Below are 23505 nucleotides of genomic sequence, written 5' to 3'. Positions count from 1 at the left end.
AGCACGGTGAAAGTTGATGTTCTTGGCCTCCTGGAGGTGCCCCACAATGCTCCATGATGACCAGTCTAGCCATGACTTTCAACTCTACTGCTCTCCAAGTGAACAGGAAAAGCCCTGGGAAATTCCATTTCCTTTATGGCCTGCAGATCTCAGAGAAGGCAGCACACCCAAGCAGCGCACCTGACCGTGACTTCCGTGAGTTCAATTTCCATGAGCTCCGTAAGTTCCCAGGGTTGCAGACAAGCACCAGCAAGGAGTGTGCAGGAGGTCCTGAACTTCATTGCTATGTGAGTAGACGAATCTGTTTTCACAGAACTACAAATCAGTGAAAGAAATGCAGATATCCATGCCAAGACTGAAAGGATCATAGAGGAGAGAAGATATGCCATAGATGCCCGGCAGTAACTTGTGAAAATAAAGAAGCTGAAGCAATCATATCAAAAGGCAAGAGGCAAACGGATGGTCTGCAGCAGCATCACAAACATGCCACTTGTACGAGCACCTGCATGCAATCCTTTGGGGGCGACCCAGACCAGCTTCCATAGTCTTTCAGTGGATTCCTCCCAAGGCACTCAGGCAGCCTTAGGAAGGGGCATGGAGGACTACATGGCTAAGGAGAAAGAGAAGGGACAGAATGCCCAGCTGGTGAGTGGGGCAACCAAGGTCACTGACAGCCAAGAACTTTTTATAACTTTGGAGACAGTCCCCTCCTTCCAGGATGTCTCAGTCAGGCACTGATCCCAAGGAAGGCACTTCTGATGAGTTCATACTTTTTATCTTGCTCAAAGTGGGTTGCCCTGCCACCATTCCTGAACCCTCTCCTTGCTGTGGCCTAAGCTGCCCATGTAAGGCTTCTTGAGCCATGGGAGCAAGGGGTAAGGCCAGGTCTCCAAGGATCACTAGCAGCATTTCAACATCTCCAGTTATAATTTTCCAGTGGGGGGAGGAGGGGCGGAAATAATTCCAGCTTGTAACTTGCTGAACAGTTGGAAGTTCCTAAAGATGTCCATGTCATGCACCTTTCCTGACTATCCCATGCTGATGTCAGTGAAATGGTCCTTGTGATCCACCAGCCCCTGCAGCATCATTGAGAAGAACGTCTTGCAGTTCATATATTCCTTTGCAAGGTGACTGGGTGCCAAAACAGGGAAGTGTGTTCCATCTATCGCGCCACCACAGTTAGGAAACCCCAGTTTGGCGAAGCCCTCCACTATGTCCTCCATGTTTCACAGAGTCACTACCCTCCATGGATGAAAGATAGTGATTGTCTTGGCTACAAGGATTGCAACAGCGCCCACTGTATATTTCCCAACTATGAATTAATTCCCAAGTGACTGGTAGCTGTCTGGCAATGCAAGCTTCCACAGGGATATTGCCACTCGCTCCTCCACTGTCAGAGCAAGTCTCATTCAGGTATTCTTGTGCTCCAGGGCAGAGGAAAGCAATTCACAAAGTTCCATGAAAGCAGTCTTATGTATGCAAAAGTTTTGCAGCCACAGCTGATCAGTCTTTGCTTGTCTCACAGCAACCACAATCTGTGTTCCATTGTGTGGAGAGGATAAAATGCCAGTGGCATTTGCAATTCACTCAAGTGCATCACAAAAAGAGTATGCTTCTGAGATTCTTCCTCATTCTGGCAGATCCTGGATATGTTCTGGACATACTCAAGCATTAGGTGCACCAAAGTTAACGTGATAATCATAAAGCTTTGATGCTGAACAAGATCAACGCTTCTTCGTCATCTATATTATAAATATACAGCATATACTATGGTGTCTGTGTGGATAACCAACAAGAGAAAAAGGGCACAAATACGGTTCGCCATTGCGGTGGTAGAGGGGGAAGGGAGGGAGGAATGAGTGCATTATGGGCCACTGATGACATGTCATTCAGTTTTGGTCCCGGCCTGCCGTGGGAGCATAACCTAGAATGGAAAGGGGCACAATCACTGAGGGATAACTGCCCACAGTTCATCGCTCTCAAAGTTGACAGTAGCCACTCTATTGGGGAATCAGGTTGCCAGGTGTCCGGTATTGTACCAGGCAGTCCAGTATTTGTGCGCTTGGTAAAAAAAATCAGAAAATATGGGACATGTGCAATGTCCAGTATTTTCTGATTTTTCCAGCTGTGCACCGGACGGAAGCCTGGCGTGAGCAGGGAGAGCGGCTGGGAGTCCCTCAACTGGATGCGTGTGAGGAGGGGAAGACGCCTCCTCACTCGTGCGTCGCCAGGAGCCTGCACGGGACAGGCAGCAAGTGCATGTCAGTCCCGCTCCCCACCAGCCAATGTGCTCACCACCCCCTTCCCGGCCGGCCGGTTCTCCCCCACTTCCCCTCCTGATCTTCCCTGGCCACCCCTCCTCCCCCGCATCTCCCCCAGCTCTGCTTCCCGCCGGCCCGTTCCTCTTCCTTTTCTCCCCGGGCCAGCGCTCCTGCACCTCTCTCTGCCCCCGCCAGCTCTGCTTCCCGCCCCCCTTCCTCCCGGCACCTCTGCCCCGCCAGCTGTACTTCCCACTCCCTCTTCCTCCAAGCCAGCACTGCTGCAAACCCTCTCCCACTCCCCCCCCCCCCCGCGCCAGCTCTGCTTCCCGCTCCCCTTTCCTCCCAGCCACCCTCACGGCCTCCAGCTGTGCTTCCCGCCCCCCCTCCCTTACTCCTGGCCAGCCCGTCCCCCCTCCCCCGATATCCCACGGCTAGCCCGGTTCTTCCCAACCCGCCCTGCTTCCCATTGCCCCCCCCATCAGCTGTTTCCAGGCCCCCCCTTGCTGGCCAGCACCGTTCCCTTCCTGGCCGGTCCCCCCCTCCCCAATGAAGCGTGTTCAGGGTGTTTTTTTGGGGGGAGGGGGGTTTAAATGATTACCTGGTAACCCCTAGCAGTGATCCAGGTTCTCAGAGGGGTGGTTTTTTTTTTTTTTTCTCCTCAACAACTTTGGTCCCCCCCCCCCCTCTTTTTTTTCCTTCAACAAAATTTTCCAGGTGTTTTTTTTTTTTTGGGGGGGGGGGGGGGGGGGGGGTTTGGTATTTTTCTTTCAGCCATCTGGCAACCCTACTGGGGATGCGCTACTTCAAACTACATTAAATTTTTGCACACAGTGGGAACCTGTGCCTTTGACTTTACAAAATCAGGTGCTAAAAAATTGATCCTAATAAATTCAGCCTTCTCTCTCAGTGTAGACATGGCCCCCCTAACTAGCTAATGTTAAAGTGTGTTAAACGAGGTCCAGGATTTGATATAAAGAGATCTGAGCACCCTGGCGCAAACGCTAATAAAAGGTTAAACGGATTTTTAATGAAGATACAGAAAAGGAATTAAAATGTTTGAAATGTAAAATATTAAGTAAAGTTTTCATTTTAAAAACATTTCTTGTACCCTTTCCCTTTAGCTGGATTATACCTGGCTCACTAAAATTCAGTCAGCAAAAAAAACTGTTCTAAAACAGGGAGACTTCCAAGGATTAAAGCTCAATTTCAGAGCAGATGCAGGAAGAGGAAAGGGTTCTCATGCTGGGCTGCAAATTTCCTTCATCAACTACTAGACAACAGCAATTTTGCATTAGAGATAGCCCCACTCTCTCCTTCAATGTGTCTGCATGATGTATATAGTCCTTTATATTTTTAAATTATATAAAGAATTCTGGACAGCTGAAGGTATCATTAATGGGATACAAGACCTTTAGGTTGCTGGTGTGAGTGAAAGCTCTGTTAATGGTGATCAAAATCCATTGTCTTCTGATGGCTCTGAAACAAGTTGGTATTCTCATTCTAGTTCCCAATTGATGTGTGTCCATATCAAAGTATATACCACATTACCTACTGTGCTCCTATCTAAAACATTAAATTTGGCTTGACTTTCTTCTATCAGAATATGTTTAAAAAGGCAAAAAGCAACTCTATGAAAAGATAGAAATACACAATTTAGAGAAGAGAGAGGTAACCGTGTTAGTCTGATCTTGGTAAAAGAAAAGGGAAAAAAATTATGTAGCATTTTAAAGATTAACAAGATAGTTTATTAGATGATGAGCTTTCCTGGGGCAGACCCACTTCTTCGGATCATATTCTGAAAGTGAATTGGCATGACCATTTTAGAGACACAAACAGGAGACTTGGCAAACAAGGTGAGCCAGGTCATTAGAAAATAATATATTTTTTGACTTGCTAAATTGGTGTTTTTCTTAAAATGTGTTTTCAAAATGAAATTATGCTATAAACAGCACAGTTAAAACGAAAATATTAAGTTTGCTTAATATTTTCTTGAGATAATAGAACTTAACACTGTCAATACTGTATTAATTCCTTACATGGTTATTTTATTTTTGATTTGCAGTTACATTTGAATCTACATTTTTTCAAAATATTAGTGTTTACTCTGAGCTATAATATAAAGTACTTTAAACTTGACTTTCTAGTGCCTGTTGTAAACGTATTGATATTTTGTTATTTATAAAATTTCAATGATACTATCTGCTTGCAAAATACTTCAGTTTTATTTCATGATAAATCCATTACTGCTAAAGAACTTAAATCATATTTTTCAAGGTTATCTCTTATCAACACCATGTTTCAGGCCAGCATCCTGTAGATTTCCTCAGACATTGCAGGTTTCAGTCAAACATGCTCATAGTATGAGACAAACACCAGCATTCATCAGAACAGCACAATGAACAAAACTGCAGCAAATTAGATAAACAATATAAATATATATCCAAAGTGTTACATGCTACATCTTTAGCCATTCATCTTTATTTTCCAGTCGTACTCTGTTAAACTCATTTCTATTCCAAATACAAATAATTATTTGATGTGTGTGTGTGTGTGTGTGTGTGTGTGTGTGTGTATAAATATATAAAATGCAGAAACATTTTGCTTACTCAAAAATTCTGTCAAATGTATATAGCACTAAGGAAGCTATTATTAAAGAATGTCTACAGTTTCCTAGGAGATAGAGAAAAGCCCAAGCCTTTCCTCTTTTCAACTGGCATGAGCACACTTTCCTGATTACTAAATACAGAAAACATCATTAAACTGAAAATCTGTTTCCTTTAGAGATACTATTATTAAACTATATAAACCCATCTGACAAAATGAACTGGATGAATAGCTACAGCTTTATCATTATTTTCAGTTATGTCTATATCCCTACCTTGGCACAAATATCATTTTTTGTGAAACACTTAAGAATTTCCATGTCCATTCCAAAACCTTGTAGTTCCCAAAATATACAATCTCTTGATCTGGATGTAGAAAGAGATCACGTTACTCAACAGATGAAGGAACGAAATCCTGATGTGCAAAAGATAGTGCAGACTTACTAAAGGAAGCAGAAGAAAAGCCTGAGCATTGTGTCACGCCACACACACAGAATAGCAGTGTCAGTAGCCTGGCAACTGCAGCTCTTTCAGAGGTACCATTTTAACTAACTCTTTTTGTTTTGTTTCATGTACTCTGTGTATTTCATCTATTTGCTATACTTCAAGATGGTACTACATTGTTATTTGCAAAACAGCAGCCTTTTCAAGGCCAGTGAAAAGGCATGACTACCACAGTACAGCATTGTTTAATCAGGATATATGTATAATATAAACACACATAAATTAATGACTAGTGGCCACAATCAATTCAGTTTTATATCCTCATGCTATGAATGATTTTGACTCATAAGGTATCATTTTGTTTATGCTGATATATATAGTATTGTATGGGTGCATGAATATGCTGTATCTTTATGATCCTCTTATACATTGGAATACTGACTATTCAAAGCCCCATTTTCTGAGTCTATAGAATGCATGAGGAATGTTAAATTTAGTTTAATCAACTAATTAATTAGTCGATGGATTTTCTATCGATTAGACGATAAATGAGGGAGCCACAGTGGAGTTAGCTCCTGCCCTGAGAGCTAACTCTGCCTTTTAAATATATTAAAACCCTGTTGGTTCTTAATACATTTTAAAAGCAGAGGCGTAGCATCTAGTACTGAATGCAAGCTGGGAATCAGCTGATTCCTGGCTCCCACCCAGTCCCCGTGGAGATGCTGCTGGGGGGAACCGGCTTTTAAACCGGCTCCCCCAGCAACGGGCTCCTGCTCCCCACCCCTTATCCATATTGGTATCTGGGTAACTAGCCAAACAACCAGTTATGCCACACACTAACACTCTCCCCCAGCCTCAGAGGAAGTAAGCCTCACAGTTAGGGTTGTCAACCCTCCCGGACTGAAGCTGATTTTAGGAGACTCCAGGTCAATCTCCCAGTGACTACTGAAAGCAATCCTGGAGATTAATAGGATATTTAAAGAAAATGACATTATGTCATGCTGAAAAAAAACCCTCCTGCAATAGCTTCAAGTTAGAGTTAGCAACCCTAAGTAACAGTGCAACTAGTACACTACCTCTTTTCCAAAGGGACTGAAGACTACAAAGCAAAACTAAGTCCCAACTGATCTTTTTATGTCAAACATAATGATTCCACAGGGAATAATGCAGGGTACTAGGAAAGAACACTGAAATAGTCAGGACATGTGTATCATCTGAAAGCCAATAAACACATTCAACTGCTTAATTCAGGGGTTGGCAACCTTTCAGAAGTGCTGTGCCAAGATTTAACTTATTCACTTCTAGTTACAGATATGAATGCCAAGGGAAAGCTGGGGTTGGGGCCAGCTGAGTACGGTGACCATATTTTCTGAACCAGCTGCAGCTAGGGAGAACAGTTTAAATTTAAATTGTTAAAAAGACTAAGTGTTTTAACTTTTGCATATTAGTTTATCAAACTCCATTTTAAATAAAGTAAAATATCAAATGCATGTCCAACACAAAAGGTTTCAATGTTTTCTTCATTTATGGTAGAGGTAGGCAAACTATTTTTGGGTCGGAGGCCACTGACTCAGAGAAAAATCAGTTGGGGACCACACAAGTGAAAAGAGAAAAAAACTCTACCAAATACCACTAACCCTCACTGATGTGGCCCCCAGCTGAGACACCCCACTCTTCTGGAGTACCAGCCCCATGGATAAGGGGAAGAGACAGGGATGACTGAAGTTCAGGGCTTCTCACAGGCCAGATTTACTTTTCTGGGGTTCCAGAGTTAGTGGATTTTGTGGACCTCCTTAGACTTTGGGGAAGAGATAAAAATGAGGGGTTCAATGTGCAGGACAGGGCTGCTAGTGAGTTGGATAGGGATGCAGAATCTGGGCAGGAGTTGGGGTGCAGGAGGGGATGAGGAGGGCAGGATCTGGAAGAGAGTTTGGCAGCAGGACAGAGTGCGTGGTAGAGATACGTGATGGAGTTTGGGGGCAGGAAGGGGTAGAGAGAGTAACACAGAAAAGGTGAGAGGGTGAGAATGCAGCCAAATAGTTAGTTGAGGAGGGAGGCAAAGAAATAGGGAGTAAAGGAAAGCGCAACTTCTGCAAAGTAAAATTGTACAGGCAGTCCCCGGGTAATATGGATCCAACTTATGTCAGATCCCTACTTACGAATGGGGCTTTTCTCGCCACGGAGGACGCGGCACATCTCGGCGGTCCCGCCGCCCGCGTCTCCCTGGTCTGCTGGGGGGGGGGGCACAGCTAATGTGCCCCTCCTCCCCAGCAGACCAGGCTTTTCTCACCGCGGAGGACGCGGGAGGCAGGACCACCGACACGCGCCGCGGTCCCGCCGCCCCCGTCCTCCGCGGTGAGAAAAGCCTGGTCTGCTGGGGGGAGCGCACTAGCTGCACTCCCCCTCCCCCCAGCAGACCAGGCTTTTCTCGCCGCTGGTAAGTTTCAGCAGCGGCTGAATCAGGACGCCTGGGGTAGAGCAGCTGGGGGGCTGCCGGGTTGGTCCTGCCACGCCAAGGGTCGGCGCTACCAGACCAACCCAGCAGCACTCCAGCTGCTCTGCCCCAGGCGTGTCCGATTCAGCCGCTGCTGGTCAGTTTCAATAGCGGCTGAATCTGGACGCCTGGGACAGAGCAGCTGGGGCACTGCCGGGTTGGTCCCCACAGCGCTGCACCTCGGCGCTGCGGAGACCAACCTGGCAGCACCCCAGCTGCTCTACCCCAGGTGTCCCCAAGTCAGCTGCTGCTGAAACTGATCAGCGGCTGATTCCAGGAAGCCCGGGGCAAAGTAGCTCTGCCTCGGGCTTCCTGTAGTCAGCCGCTGGTCAGTTTCAGCAGCGGCTGAATCGGGGACACCTGGGGTACAATATGTACCAGCTCCGACTTACATACAAATTCAACTTAAGAACAAACCTACAGTCCCTATCTTGTACGTAACCCAGGGACTGCCTGTATTCCCCTCTCTTACATCTTCCCTCTGCTCCCGCTTTGCTCCTCTCAGTCCCATGATCCTAACCCCTCAGCCTGATCCCCTGCATCGCTCTATCCCCCTCAGAGAAACCCTTGCACACCTCCTATCCTGCAGACTGATGGGCTGGGGTAGGCATAGCCAGGGGCTGCTTGGGGCTGGTTCCAGCCCAGCCAGGTGCAGGGGGGAACTGGGGAAGAGGAGCAACATGCCGCAGCCCGTGCCCCAGCACTCCACGGAGGTGGCAGCAGCTTGTGACTGGATGCACATCCCTGAATCTGCAGAGCAGCTCCAACCCCACCCCCTCCTGGAGCAGAGTCTGTAGTGTGAGGGATGTTAACCCCTTACCTCCTAGGAGCCGCACATCCAGGCTGGACAGGGGCAGCTCCTGGGACACGGAGCCCAGTTTGGGGTCATGCCACCCACTGCACCTGCTAGACTGCCTCACCCCCTACACCACGCTCACACCTCCACTTCCCCCCACTTGTCCTACCAGCAGGAAGCTAGAGCTAGTCCTCTAGCCTATAGCTGTGTGGCAATTACAACACTCCAGCCAGGGAAGCTGCACTTGCCACTCAGAATCAGCACACGGTCCCCTTATGGCATATGTCTCATACCTTTGATGTGGTTACACAATTATTCAATTAATATCTAACATCCCTATTTCAAAGCATGGAAACTATTTAAAATACTTATGGAGATGAAGTTGAGTCCAGCTTTCAATTATAAAACAGACTGTAAGTACTTCCCCCCATATCTCCAAAAAACCAAACCCCTTCGCATTTCACATGGAAAGCTTCATATCAGATTTGTTTTCATTTTTTATCCCAAACTTTCCCAAAAAGAGAGCTTTGGAGCTATGTTTCAAAAATTTCCATGACATTCAACTTGAAATGGAAATGAAGACTAAGGAACCATTTTTTAAAGGAGGGCAAAGGAAGAAAATAAGTCAAATATGAGGACTTATCTAACTAAAGATGAAGAAGTCTATGAGAAGCATAGTGTGTTCAACAACAACAACAACAACAACAAAACAAAACACATAATGTATACCTCACACAAAAAAATACCACTTACTTACCACTCATTTTCAAGTGATTATTCATGGTTCTTCTGAGAAGATGGCAGAATGAGAGAGCTCTCTCACACACAGATGCGAGCGTGTGCTCACACTCAAACACCTTGTGCATACATGCAGTTCTGCATTCTGTAAGTACAATTTGACACTAGCCAACCTTAAAGTATTGGATGCATCACACCAACAAACAGAAGTGAACTGATGAGAGAAAGGAGCCATTGTTCCAGCATAGATCTGTTTAGATGTATTGTAGCTGATCCTTCTAGAATTTGGCCAATAGGCTCAAAGGAAGGCAAATTACTGTCACTTCACCAGCATTCCCACCAAACCCTGTATGCAGACTGACAGACCTTTATTGGATGAGGAACTGACATAGACATTGTGATGGACCGGGACCGGTCTGAGCACAGCTGAGGGCATCCGATCAGGGTGAATTGCTCAAACTTGGGGCTCCTTACAGCCCCACACTGGAGACCTTCTCAAATAGGCCACAAACCAGTTACACCGAGCACTTCAGCTGCCAATCTGGCCAGCCAGAAGCCTCACAAGCAAAACCCCTCTGAAACCCAAGCTCTTCCTGTGCTCCAATCAGTCCCGGGCCTAACACACAGGTGAGGAGTTTTAGAACCCAATCTCACCCACCCTGAATGGGTTCCTCCAGTCCCAAGAAACCTGCCACAGTTCCCAGGTCAATGTACACTCTGGAGCTTACCCACAAGACCATGCTGAGCCAATCCTTTAGAATCTAAAATCTAAAGGTTTATTATTAAAAGAATGAAAAGCATGAGAGTAAGGTTGTTAAAGGAGAATGCATTACATGCATCGAATCACCCAGTTCTTGATGCAGGCTCTTAGCAGAGATGTTATAAACTGCTGTCTTAAAAGTCTCTGGTGTACATCCTATGTCAGGATGGGTCCACAGTTCTTTCTGGCTCGTTGTTCCCTGCAAGGCTGCATCTGGGATCTGGAGCAAAACTGAAGACCAAGATGGAGGGAGCCACATGGCACTTATATACCTCCCCTGACATCTTCCTGGCCAGAACAGGTCACTGCAGGTCACATGGTCCAATGACCTATCCCTGTGTCCCAAACTGGCAGCAGGTATCAGTCACACTCATGAGGTGTGTATTGGAACCTTGAAATTCATTGTCTCCTTCCTAATTAGCATAGCCATAGGCTGAGCATTCCTTGCCCATCTCTCAGCCGGAGACAGAATTTTCCAGCATCCACACAGAGTACGTTTATAACTTTATATACAGATATTATACAACTAGCCAATTAGCCCGTCATAAGACGGGATTTTCAGGTGTCTCTTCCACGTCGGTCTTCTCTCCTGAGCCTCCGGTCTTTCACTCTCTCTCTCTCTCTCTCCTCCTCTTACTGCCTCCTTCCCCCTCTCTCTCAGCTCTCCTCCCCCTTCTGCCTCTCACTCAGGGGACTGCAGAGACCAAATGGCCCTTTGGGCTCTGCACTCCCCGTGGTGCACGGGGAGCGCGGAGCCCAAATGGTTGCTTGCGCCACTTGCTCCCATACGGCAGCCTGGCTGAGCGGCGCAGAAGTCAGCCGAGCACCACGGCGGGAGGCAAAGGAGGGCGGGGCAGTGACATTCGCGGCCAAGGGGCAGGATCTGGAGCTGCAGTCATGCTGCACATCACCACCCCGCCCACCCTTCACCTCATGCCATGGCGCTCAGCTGACTTCTGTGCCGCTCAGTCGGATCGCCACGGGGGAGCAAGCGGCCGTTTGGGCCCCACACTCCCCATGCTGCATGGGCCTCCCAGAGGGAACACCCAGCATTTCAGGCAACAGCACCTCCCAGAGGGAGCAGCCAGCATTTCAGCGCTACAGACACTCAGACATTGGGCTACTATATATATATGACTAGCCAATTAGCCCATCATAAGACGGGATTTTCAGGTCTCTCCTCCACGCCCGTCTTCTCTCCTGAGCCTCTGGTCTCTCGCTCCGTGTCTCTTTCTCTCTCTCTCTCTCCTCCTCCTACTGCCTGCTCCTCTCTCTCTCAGCTCTCCTCCGCCTTCTGCCTCTCTCTCCTCGTCTCTCTCTTTCTCTTCTCCCCCTCCTGCCTCTCACTCTCTCTCTGCTCTCCTCTGTCTCCGTTGGGGATGCACGCTCGTCCAGCCCCGCCCCCCTTCGCCTCCCACCGTGGCGCTCAGCTGACTCCTGTGCCGCTCAGCCACGCCACCGCAGGGGAGCATGCAGAGCAAGCGGCCGTTTGTGCTCCCCCGCGGCGGCCCGGCTGAGCAGCGCAGAAGTCAGCCGAGTGCCATGGCAGAAGGCAGAGGAGGGCACAAAGGAGGGCAGGGTGGTGATGTACACAGACAGGCCCCGCCCCCTGGCCATGTACATCACTGCCCTGTCCCCTTCCCCTCCCGCCGTGGTCATCTGAAGAAGTGGGTTGTGCCCTCGAAAGCTCATGAGTGCTGCATGGGGACCGCAGTGCCCAAACGGCCACTTGCGCCACTTGTTCCCCCGCGGCGGCCCGGCTGAGCGGCGCAGAAGTCAGCCAAGCGCCACAGCGGGAGGCAAAGAATGTGACTCAGGCAACAGCACCGCCCAGAGGGAACAGCCAGGGAGGCAACAGCACCGCCCAGAGGGAACAGCCAGGGAGGCAACAGCGCCGCCCAGAGGGAACAGCCAGTATTTCAGTGTTACAGAGTCACAGACATTGGGCTACTATATATATGATGATTACATGAATAGCATCAGTAGAACTGAAGCTTTCATGTGACACCTCACATGGCCCCCTTTGTATACACTTTGGGGCAAATACCCCCCTCCCATGGGTGAAGCAGTGATCTGGCTGCTCCCCTTAAAATCCAGTAACATGACAAATGTAACATTAATATGAATCAATCACCAATGTCCTTTGCCCATGGCTAAAAGGCAAATCCACCATCTATGCCAGCTGTTAAAATAGATGGAATCAGAAGGAGTTCTCACCAGGGGAACAGTGGGAAGCTTTACTTAAACACATCATACAGAAAGAAGTGTGCAGTTTTTAGCAAAATAGAGCAAACTGGGCTCACCAGCTGCTCTCCCTTACTTTAGTCCCTTCCTATCATAAACGAATGTGGACTCTAATTGAGAATATTGACAGAAAACAGTTATGTCATGTTTATTAGTTAACAACTCCTTGGTAACCTCAACTAAGTAGAGAAAGTTAGAAATCTAGCAATAGATGGCAAAATCAGGTACTTTAAATGATGGCTTTTTAAAAATATTTTATATTTCCCCTTTACAGAAAACATTAATGATAACTCTCTCATTAGGTACATACCAATCAAAAGGGGCAAAAGCTCTGTTATTTATCTGGTGGCAAACAAGTCTCATGAATGTCCAGTTCTGGATATGGAGCTTCAAATTTCTAGCCCTAGTGGTAACAAAAATGGCCTTCTGAATATCAATTGATCCAATGCAGACTTAATGAACCTATATACCCACTGCCTTGAAAAACAGCCCAAAGCCTTGCAAAGCTTTTCTGGCCCACTAATACATTTTTCATTTATAATGACAGTGACAATAATAATTGCACAGATTTGGTGCCAGTGCTGCTCTAAAATAAGTGTTTAATGCCCCATACTTCTAAATTAGATTTCAATTCTGTAAACTAATGATGACAGTTAAAATGTTAAGTATAGTTCATCTACTTTATTGCTGGCCATTTTATTAGAACTATTCAGCTAATGTGCTTATCTAGTGTGATCATTCACTGAAGATAGACGGGAAAAATTTACTAAGTTTCCCATGCATGATCCAAGTTCCCAAACTGCCCATAATTTTCACATACCTTTGAAGAAGCAGGGAACCAATGAAAATGAGCAAAAGAAAAAAGTCGAGATTTCATTGTGCTAGATAGCAGAATTAGGAATTTCAGTTTAAACAATAGTCTTCTGGATGATCAAAAACTTTGCTTACAGCTAGCTATATGCTTTTACAAAGGCAGCTTCCATGGAATGATAAATCCTAATTGCCAGCTTGCCAACAAAATCTCAAAATCAAAGTGTGAGTGCCTGCCATTTCTATGTCAATTGGTGCAAGAAGCTTCAAAATTCAAAGCTTTTTCAAAGGAACAAAGAGGTGTTCAAACATGTTTACAGACCCATCTTAAGTAGACTCTCATAAATGCACGTGCGCAATCACCACCAGGCGGATTTGAACCTAGGACCTCTGGAGCTGAGTACAGGAGCTTCTACTCTCTGAGCTAAAAGCCAGCTGGCTGCCAGCACATCCTGTAGAGGTCTCTTGGTCTTAACTGTTGCTGTGGTCTAGGTACCACTTTGATTGCTCAGTAACCACACTAGGTGTGGGTTTTACACACACACACACACACACACGCACGCACGCTAAGAAATTCGAGAATACATTGAGTTACAGTGTTTCAATACAACGTCAATCATGAGAATTTACTATATTTCTATAAATGCCTGTAAGATTTAAAGAGCTGGTGGCTGCTTCAAAGATAAAAACAGACTTCAAAAAATAGGTATGTCCAGTCCTATTTTTCACTGATAGTTTGCAGACTTCTACCCATATTTTGTCAATTACTGCATAAATATGTAATTCTGTGTATGTACAATGGATCGAAGTATGAAAACCTATGCCTGATCCTCAAGCTCCTAGCATGCTGACTTTGCATTATTGGAAAGGTTGCGTACTTCTGATTTAAAGATACATTTGAGTTGGAAGTTGAGCCCCAGCAGTCCGGACTGCTCTGGCCCGCACGTCTGTCCCTGGCCCTACTATCAGGGATGTCGTGATTTCTTCGTCTGTGGCTCCAACCCCGCTGCCACAACTGCCACGTCCCCAGCCCTGCTACCTGGGCTGCGACAGCCCCTGCTGCACTACTGGGGCTCTGGCGCTGGTTCCAGCCCCGCTGGGTTCCGAGATACCAGCCCTCCTGTCAATGAGGATCTCAGCCAGGACTCCCAGATCTTGTCGGATGAGGGAGTCCCGGTTTTGGTAGGTCCAACCTGTACTTCACAATGGGGATGAGAACCTGTCTATATGTCGCGTCCCAATAACATTGGCTTCTGTGGTATCTCTATTGATTTCAAAGGGTGAGCCCAGGAACTCAGAAGTTCCATTTTGGAAAAATGCAAAACCCCTTGTGACATCCTGGGAATCATTAGCACAGGAAGAATTAAAGAGACACATACAAAATAAACCACAAGAACATAATGCTATCTTATAAAGATAGCACTCCAGCTTAGAACGTCTTCTACTCCTCTACCCCTACCTTGAAGTCTTTTACAAAATCACGTAGATATTTTTATTTTTTCAGTCAGAATTAATGCCCCAAGCATTAGGAAATGCCAGAACTAAAGATGCCCATGCAACTTTAATTCAGCATTTTTACACATATGCTCATGGTATGGTCTTTGATTACACGATCACATATTTTTTCCACCAGACTTAGCTACCAAAATGTTGAGTCTTCGCTGCAAAGCAGAGAAGAGTTAGTAGAGCTTCCGAAATAAATGGTTATAAGAATTTTATAACATAGGCAGAGAATGTATTTTTTCCTAAGCTTCTCAGAAATGGCTGAAACATAAAAAGAAGATACCAACACGGAAAATTTCTGCCTAAACGATTAATGTTTGGCAAACTTATGAGCTTCTAAAAAAGGGTCTAATAACAAAAAGTGTTTGATGACCTTAGCTATAGGCAACTCTACCAGTGCTATCTATTAGATTTTTTCATCCCTAGATTACAAGATTTTATTCTTTTCCTTCTTCAAATTCTTTCTTCTAGAACTGCATTAAGATGAACATGCAAATGCTAATACCAGTGCTCCAGAATGCTAATATTCTTAACAGCACTTAGCAAGACGCTGAATTATACAAGTAGTTATCTCAGACTGAGACAATATGTAGTGCAGGTTTCAAACCAACATCTTTTAAGAGCTGGCTGGTCATGTGATACTAGAATTAATAGATTTCAATGTTAAATGCAATTAAAGTGACAGCTGAAAGATATTAAATACTTCCAATTAATTAGTTTTCCAGATTAACTATTGCTATAGTTATCACAGCAACCGTGGAGGACAAGAGACAGAAATAGGTAGTAAGAATGTTAAAATGCGATGATTTGGCTAATAGTATAATCGATACACTTTGTATCGAATATACGATTAGTCGATAAGCACCTCTGCAGAGCCACAGCAGGGGTAGCTCCTGAGGAGTCGAATTGAGCCAGGACTGTGCAGTCCTGGCTTGTGCTGGCTTCAGAACCTCCCACACTGCAGCTCTGCATTTTAAATGTAGTAAGAGCCACTGGGCTCTTACTACATTTAAAATACAGAGGGGCAGTGATCAGCACAAGCCGGGACTGCTTGGTCCTGACTCACACTGAGTCCACGTCCGTGGCCAGCAATGGCTGCTGCGAAAAGGGGTTGCTTGGCAGCAACAGCCCCTGTCCACAAGGGGGCCCAGCTCCCCACTGGGACCCTTGCAGACAAGAGGCTGCTTCACAGCAGTGTCCCCTATTCCCCCCTTCCCCCCACTGCTGCCTCTGATAGGGGCAACAGGGGGAGGAGGGGAGGAGCAGACAGCACCCCAGAGACAGCTCTTTAAAGCTTTTAAGCCAGCTCCCCCCTGCACTGGCTCCTGTCCCCACCTTGCTGCCTCTCAGAGAGGCAGCAGAGGGTAGCCACAGAGAGTACCAGGCCAGCAGGACTGCTTGAATCCCTGCTCACCCCATGCTCCCTGCAGCACTTCTGCTTTTGAAATGTACGAGAGTCCTGGAGGGCTCTTGTACATTTCAAAAGCAGAAGCGCTGGCAGTGGAAACCAGCAGGAGTGGGGACTGAAGCAGTACCCATTCGCACCATTTCCTGCTGTGCCTCTGTTTCCCCTGCCCTCTCCTCCCCCCCCCCCCCCAGAGACAGTGCTGGGGGAAACCCTGGTTTTACTGTTTTCCACCACTTGCTGCCTCTCTCTGATAGAGGCAGTGAGGCTGGGGGAGCAGCTAGTCAAATCGACTCTCCGATAAGCATTTGCTTATCGGATAGTCAACTAGTCACCTACATCCCTCATAGGCTGTAAAGGGTCATGGTCAGCAGGGGAGGAAGGCATCGCTGACTCCCCAGAGTGCCCACCAGTCTTTAAGGCATGTTTCAGCCTGGCCATTGCCCTAGCGACAGCTCCTACGGCTCAGCCCAGGGTCAAGGCACGAGGCAATGGAGGAACACAAATAGTTCAAAGGTCACCGTCTAAGGTGCAGCCCTGGGTCAGGGTGCTAGGCAATGGGGGTTCAGTAGTTTAAAGCTCCGGCCAGGTTCCAGCCAAGCAAGGGTCAGGTCTCTTCATCTTGGAAAGCCGACAAGCAGAGGGGGTTTGGCCCCACAGGGGGAAGCTGCCACCCAAAGGTAGGGGTGGCAGGAGGGGACGCAGGCCCACCCACTCCACTGTGTCCCGGCCCAGGGCCCTGATAGTGGCGGCCTTGCAGACACTAGGTCGGCGAGGATCCAGGCCGTTACATGCCGACTAGGTCGAGGGTCAGCAGGAGTCCAGGTCATAATGCGCTGCCCACCTGACCTCCATCTCCTCAGCCGCTCCGAGATCGACTAACCTTGGGCCGCTTCCCAATCCCCCCAAGGGCCTACCACACTCTGACACTGCTCCGTGGGGTCCGCGGGCAACGAAGGGGCTGGCAGGGTGTCCATGGGCTCCGGCTCAGGCAGGGATCCAGGTGCACTGAACCAGTCATCTGTGCCTAGCAAGGGTCCTGGAGGGTTCAAGTAGTGGCCAGGGTCTCCACAGCCCAGGACAGAGCTCCAGCGTTGGCAGGGGTCCTGGCAGCCCAATCCAGTCTTCCGGTCGGGGGTACCACGGCTGAGCCCTTCGCTGCAGGAGCCGGGACCAGGCATCTGCTTGGGTCAGCTGCCCAGCTCTGACTGACCTTGCAGCTCTTATAGTCCTAGTCCTGCCCTCTAGCTTCCCGGTCCCAAAGAACCAGTCACAGATCCCCTATCAATTTATAGTTTAGATCTTACCCACAGTATCACACTGGGCCAATCCTTTAGAATCTAAAATCGAAAGGTTTATTAATAAAAGAAAGAAAAGATTGAGAGTAAGGTTGTTAAGGAGAATACATTACATTCACCAATCACCAAGTTCTTGATGCAGGCTCTTAGCACAAATGTTACAAACTGCAATATTAGAAATCTCTGGTGTATATCCTATGTCAGAATGGGTCATCAATGCTTCCCAGCTCTCTGTCTCAGCGAGGCTGCATCTGGGATCAGCAGCATGGTTAAAGACAAGATGGAGACAGCCTCGTGGCATTTTATATTCATTCCTGGTGTCTCCCAAGCTGGAGCTGGTCACATGATGGCACATTTCACATGCCAGCAGCCATGTGGTATTGGCTGGTCTTCATGTTTCCAGACGCATTCCTCAGGTATGTATTGGCCTCTCTGAGAGCCATTGTCCACGAAGCCATGCTAGTTAGCATAGTCATTCATTGGCCATTCCTTCCTTATAGCAGGCAGTCCAGGCCATTGCTCTGTCTCAGACAGAGAACATTCACAGTACAAGCACAGATTCCATATTTATAACTCCACATACACACATCACACAAGTATATGAGTAGCATACATAGAATCAGTAGAACATAAGCTTTCATTTGACACCCCACATGGCCCCGTTTGTATAGACTTTGGGGCAAAACACACACACACCCCACTCGTTCTGTCTGCTCATTATAAAATCCAATAACATGACAGGCGCTAACCCTGCTGCAGCTCTGCCTTTTAAATGCATTAAGAGCCATCATGCTCATAATACATTTAAAAAGCAGAGGTGCAGCTGGGGGGACCGGGCATGAGCCAGAACAGCTGATTCCTGGCTCACGCCCGGTCCCAGCTACACCTCTTCCTCTGCAGCTCTCCCAGATGGTGCTGGGAAGAACCAGCTTTTAAGCCAGCTCCCCCAGCATCGGAGCCTACTCCACCCCACTGCCTCTCTCTGATAGAGAAGAGATAGCAGGGCACAGGGAGCAATTCATTGAGTCACTACTTGACTACATATCGGGTAGTTGAACTAGTCACTTACATCCCTACAGTGCATCATTATTTGTCTGAGGTATGTCTACCATTTATGTCATGCCTTCTTACCTCATGTGTGGCTGCTAGAGTATGAGGCTGTATCAAAAGCAACTGTGTGTTGGAAAAGATACAGTAGATAAAAATGAGAACAAATATTAAAATCTTCCAGCTCTACATAGCAGCAGTGAGTACATAATCCACACTTAACAAATCACACATATAGTTAATTAATAAGGAACTACTGAAAAAAAGGGAAGCCAACAATTCCTGGTGCAAGATGATCTAATGGCTGAGAAATATACCTTTAAAAGAAAAATATGAAAGAGACACCAAGCAATTACAGTAAAAGACAGCATAACATATTGAAAGAAATATGCCTTTCATTATTTTCCTGCCTTAAACCTATGAAAAACGGTAATTGATCAAGCTTGCCTGGAGCATATTCTAAGCAAACAGATTTATTTTTTCCAATACTCTTGCAAAGGTTGCCATAGCAACATTCTTCTTATTTTGAAATAATGTCACTTGCTCCATAAAATCCTATACAGATGTCCACCATGCAACATGGAGAAGACCCCGAGTAAAGTTCTGTGCTCTATTTATTAAATATTGTCTTATTCCGATTTTCCACAATCTAGTCTATTCTTTACTATAGTTAGTCCACTAGAACCCATAGCTACTATATTTATTCCTTCTAAAAGACTAAAATGTAATATTTAATATTTGAAAAATTACCACATATTGAAGTATGCAACCAAAAAATAAAAATGCAGCTATATAGTGACTGAAGCTCCAAGAATGAAAAATGCTGTTCTGCTAGTTAATCATATTATACTGAAATCTTCAAAACAGGACACTATATACTTATCCTAAGTTTAAAACAATCTGAATAAAATATTTACTGATCCATTCACAGTACTGCAGTGCAAATAATACTAATAGTATATGCAACACAGAGAAACAGCAGTGCAATAAAGAAAAATGTAAGGCAGTACAATAAAAATTGGTAATTTTAAAGATTTCTTACTCTTTTGTGTTCTTCATACCAATCATCTTCATCAAACCAGTGAGAAATATAATTCATCCAAGCCATGATACAATTGTTTTAAATTTCCAACAAATTATGTAAGACTATTTCTCAGCCTCTAAACACATGTAAGGACAATATGGGTTCTGCGCTAAAATTTACCCAAACTAAACCAAGCTACACAGAGATCAGTTCTGAGCTCAGTGAAATAATTCCATACAATAATAAGCTGTAAATTCGTGAATATTCCATGTAAAAATTTTTAATGAGAATATGATCAATTTAAGAAATTTTCAATCAGGACATAGAAATCAATAAAATCATTAGAGTCAGAAGTCAATATTTTAAAATTAAAGCTGATTAATCATTCAAACTGTATTAAAAGCACTGAACTGTGAAAAACAACTGTTAGAATGTTTAATGCTTCTTATTTATTTTCCAAAACAGATTTTCTTTTTTCAGCTTTAGATTATACCAAATGTTTAGATTTATGTGGCTAGATAAATTAGGCAATATCAATTTCAATATCTGAGTTTCAGTTTTGTTGAGAGTGGTCTAGAATGGCACAAATATACCATGCAGTAATGGTCACAATTCCTATATACAGATTGCCTAACAATTTATAGCAGAAAAATAAATCTGTTTTGAAGACTTCTAAAGCATCCACAGTTTGCAACAGTGATAGAGATGCAGCCGTGTTAGTCTGGTCTAGGTGAAACAAAAGACAGAACTACGTAGCACTTTAAAGACTAACAAGATGGTTTATTAGGTGATGAGCTTTCCTGGGCCAGACCCATTAGAAAGATAGCTTCCCCAATTATCCCCTCTAATGTCATTACCTCACTGAAACTTCCCCTATTATTACCCCTATGTCATTACCTCACAGACACTAACCTTCCCCCCTCATCCCCATTCTGTTCTAAAATTTGATTTGTCAATTTCACATGCATTCATTTTTTTGAGTGTATCACTTTGGTATATACGGTCGTGCCGATTTTCTTCCACGTATTGATCTGAGAAAGTGGGTCTAGCCCACGAAAGCTAATCACATAATAAACCATCTTGTTAGTCTTTAAAGTACTACATAGTTCTGTCTTTTGTTTCAGTTTACAACAGGGATCTCTAGATTCACCAGGACTGATCAGGAGCTCAAAGCACACCATATCTTTATAGGATTATGCAGTATTTGTTTCTTTTCCCTCACTCTTAACCCCTTTGGAATCAAGCAGATTTAAAGAGATAGTTCCATCTATGTGCTATTCTCTACTTTGACTGTTACCCTCTGAGCCATGATGTACACCTCTCTGTTCCATATTCTCCCCACAAAACCACAGGAGTAGGAAGCATTGTTAAAAAAGATGGATAAAGAGAAAGTAAAAAATGCTTCCTTCCATCTGCATCAGAATCCAGTACTCCAACACCACCCTAAGTTAGCTGCAACTATTAGGGACAATCATCCTGATTTTTCAGGGGACAACAGCAAAGAACAGCACAATATTATCAGACCCAAAAATCTGGAAACCTAGAATATCTGCATCTTCAAATATGTAGGAGCCAATTATTCTACACAATTCCAAATTTACACTGTGTTAAGAATACTTTCCTCCAAACCACTACATTGGGAAAAACCCAAAAGCTGGACATCTGAAGCAAATTGTTTGATCAGTAAAATCATTAGAGAGAGGAGGAAAAGAGAACAACAATCTGAAAATCCACTGAATGCATTGTCAGCTGTCAACAAAACAAGCATAATTCATAATAGCAGCAGACAGGATAGTGGGCTAGATGGATCTTTAGTCTGACCCAGTATGGCAGTTCTTATGTTTTTATAATTTCATTCTGAATGAAGCACTTAGGCTTGCTTTCATCACTGGTGCATAATTTAATGACAACCTCCAGTCCTACCATATTCCCCACAGGAAACTCATATGAATATCAAACCAAGACAGGCCCCAAAACACACCGTAGGTGGGGAAAAAAGCAACAGTCCTTTTACTTTCCAACTTCAGAAGCAAGAAGATATTCCAAGGCAGAGGCAAAACATTCAAGTGTATGTACTTCTCAGGTTTTGATACCTCAATACCACCTGCCCTGGAAAATGCCTTGTCTGTGCTCAACTCCACTGGCAACACAAGCACTCTCCTCTAAGCCTAACTAAGCAAGCACTGTTATTCCTCTCTCCAAGTTAGTAATAGACTCATCCCAGGCTCCAAGTGTCTCCCAGTATTGTCCAGCCTCTGTTCTAAAAGAGATACTGGCAGCAGTCAATATGGCAACTTTAAATTAGCCACACACTGTGGCTTACCAGTTTCACCTCAGATCACAACTCCCCATGACACACTCCATTTACAGAGCAAATCAGTAAACGTTCTTAACAAAGAACGGAGATTCCAGTGATAGGAAGTGAAAGTATTGGCAACCACTGGTTACATAGGAAATACAATCAGAAGATGCATTACAGACCCTAGAACGGTTTAGTGAGATACTTGCACATCTTGAAAAGCCCGCTCACCTACAGTCCTCCCAACGCGCTCGGCCAGGCGTGGCTGTGATCCTCCTTTAATAAAACCAGTCACATTGTCAGCTCGCCTCTTGGGTGAAAGATCTATTTGCACCCCAGATGTCTCAGAACAATCCACTGTGCTCATTCATAACCAGGACCCCTCCCCCAGGGCCGGCTCTACTGAGCGCGGGGCCCGATTCCGGGGGCGGGGCTTCACACGCGCGGGGCCCCGGGCGGCACGGCGCATGCGTCGCGATCTGGAGGCACAACGCGTGCGTCCTGGACGTCACGACGCATTCGCTGTGCGCCCGGGAGCACAACGCATGCGTGGCCTCCCCCGCCCCGGGCAAGCGTCGTGCTCCCGGCACACGGCGCATGCGTCACTTTCCTGGGTACGGGGTGCCGTCAGGCGCGGGGCTCCATGCCGGGGAATCGGCTGAAGGCCGCCCCTGGCCCCCGCTGTTCTCCCTGCTTATATGTTTCGCAGTCGGTCGGTGGCTCAGTGTGCAAACGGGCGGTATTGCGAGGCGTGCCGTACGCAATGACCTTACAAGAAATAAGTATTCACGAGCCCAGCGGGCTTCAGCCACCCGGGCTGCAGGGCTGGCACCGTAGGGCATTGGGAACGGGGCTAATATTGGTGATTGGGAGCTGGCACGGGGAGGGGGCTCTGGGGCAGGTGGGGTGCAGTGGGGCTCGAAACAAGGCAGGCACTGGGGAGTGTGGTGGGGGGCTCTAAGGGGCAGGGGACTGGCACTGAGGCTTTTGGCATGAGGGGCTGGCACTGGGGGGCATTGAGGGTGGAAGGCTGGCAAGGGGGGATTGGTGCAGGGGACCATAGGATCTGCAGCTGGTGCTGGGGAGTAGTGAAGGCTGGCGGTTTTGGGGGTTAGAGCTGGCACTGTGGGGCTCTGGGTGTTGGGGCTTTTTATACCTCAGACTAGCAAACCCATTCACAAAGTTTTGGCAGACTGGTAACATTTTATTTGCATATTTGAATATTCATGATTTGCATAATGAATATCCAACATTCAGGTAAACTGTTACCAGTCCACCAAAAGTTTGTGAATGAGTTTGCCTGTCCATGGTATAAAAAAGGTTGGGAACCACTGCCCTAGCCCATGCCTGAAAGAAACCTATCTAAGACATGTCATCTGGTTACCCGCGTTAAGAGCATAATGTTTAATATGGGCCCAGCTCCTTAAATATTTCACAATGATTAGAATGACCAGTGGGTTACTGGCTCCTTGACCTAGATCTTTATTAGTTATACCAAGTAATAAGTCGAGCCTCAGGTCCAGTCGTCCCTCCCACAAGGCTGGTGGAAGCCTTACATGCCTCACTTTAGAAAATTATGCAAGGTACATCAAGGGTAGCTCTATAAAACTCTGTGACCATCTGTGCCCTCTGCCAGATAGCAAGAGGAGGTTCCTGTGTCACAATTCCTACAAGATACATGATGCAAAAAAATGAAAAACAGAATTTCTGGTGATGTAGAGCCTTCCAGGTCAAAACCTTGTCAAGTTGTTGATGGAATTTACAGAGCTACCATTCAGC

The 23505-nt window shown here is 46.0% G+C and overlaps 1 protein-coding gene across 3 annotated transcripts in view; it reads right to left on the bottom strand.

The window, feature by feature from the left end:
- Positions 1 to 22180, bottom strand: part of WDR17 (WD repeat domain 17) — a 110714-nt gene extending 88534 nt beyond the window's left edge. Inside the window, exon 1 of one of the 3 annotated variants that reach the window (XM_014577787.3) lies at positions 21958 to 22180. Coding sequence is in view for 2 of the 3 variants with exons in the window: in XM_006131597.4 (XP_006131659.2) it covers positions 5140 to 5190 (51 nt within the window). In the remaining variant the exon portion in view is untranslated. Of the gene's footprint in view, positions 1 to 5139; positions 5535 to 21957 lie in introns of those variants that run through there. The other 2 variants (XM_006131597.4, XM_006131598.3) reach the window with 2 other exon arrangements.
- Between the last annotated feature and the right edge of the window lie 1325 nt (positions 22181 to 23505).

This window comes from Pelodiscus sinensis, chromosome 5 (assembly GCF_049634645.1).
Source record: "Pelodiscus sinensis isolate JC-2024 chromosome 5, ASM4963464v1, whole genome shotgun sequence".
Classification (NCBI taxonomy): domain Eukaryota; kingdom Metazoa; phylum Chordata; order Testudines; family Trionychidae; genus Pelodiscus; species Pelodiscus sinensis.
Note: the sequence above shows the minus strand (reverse complement) of the source record. Positions and strands in the feature narration are given on the sequence as shown.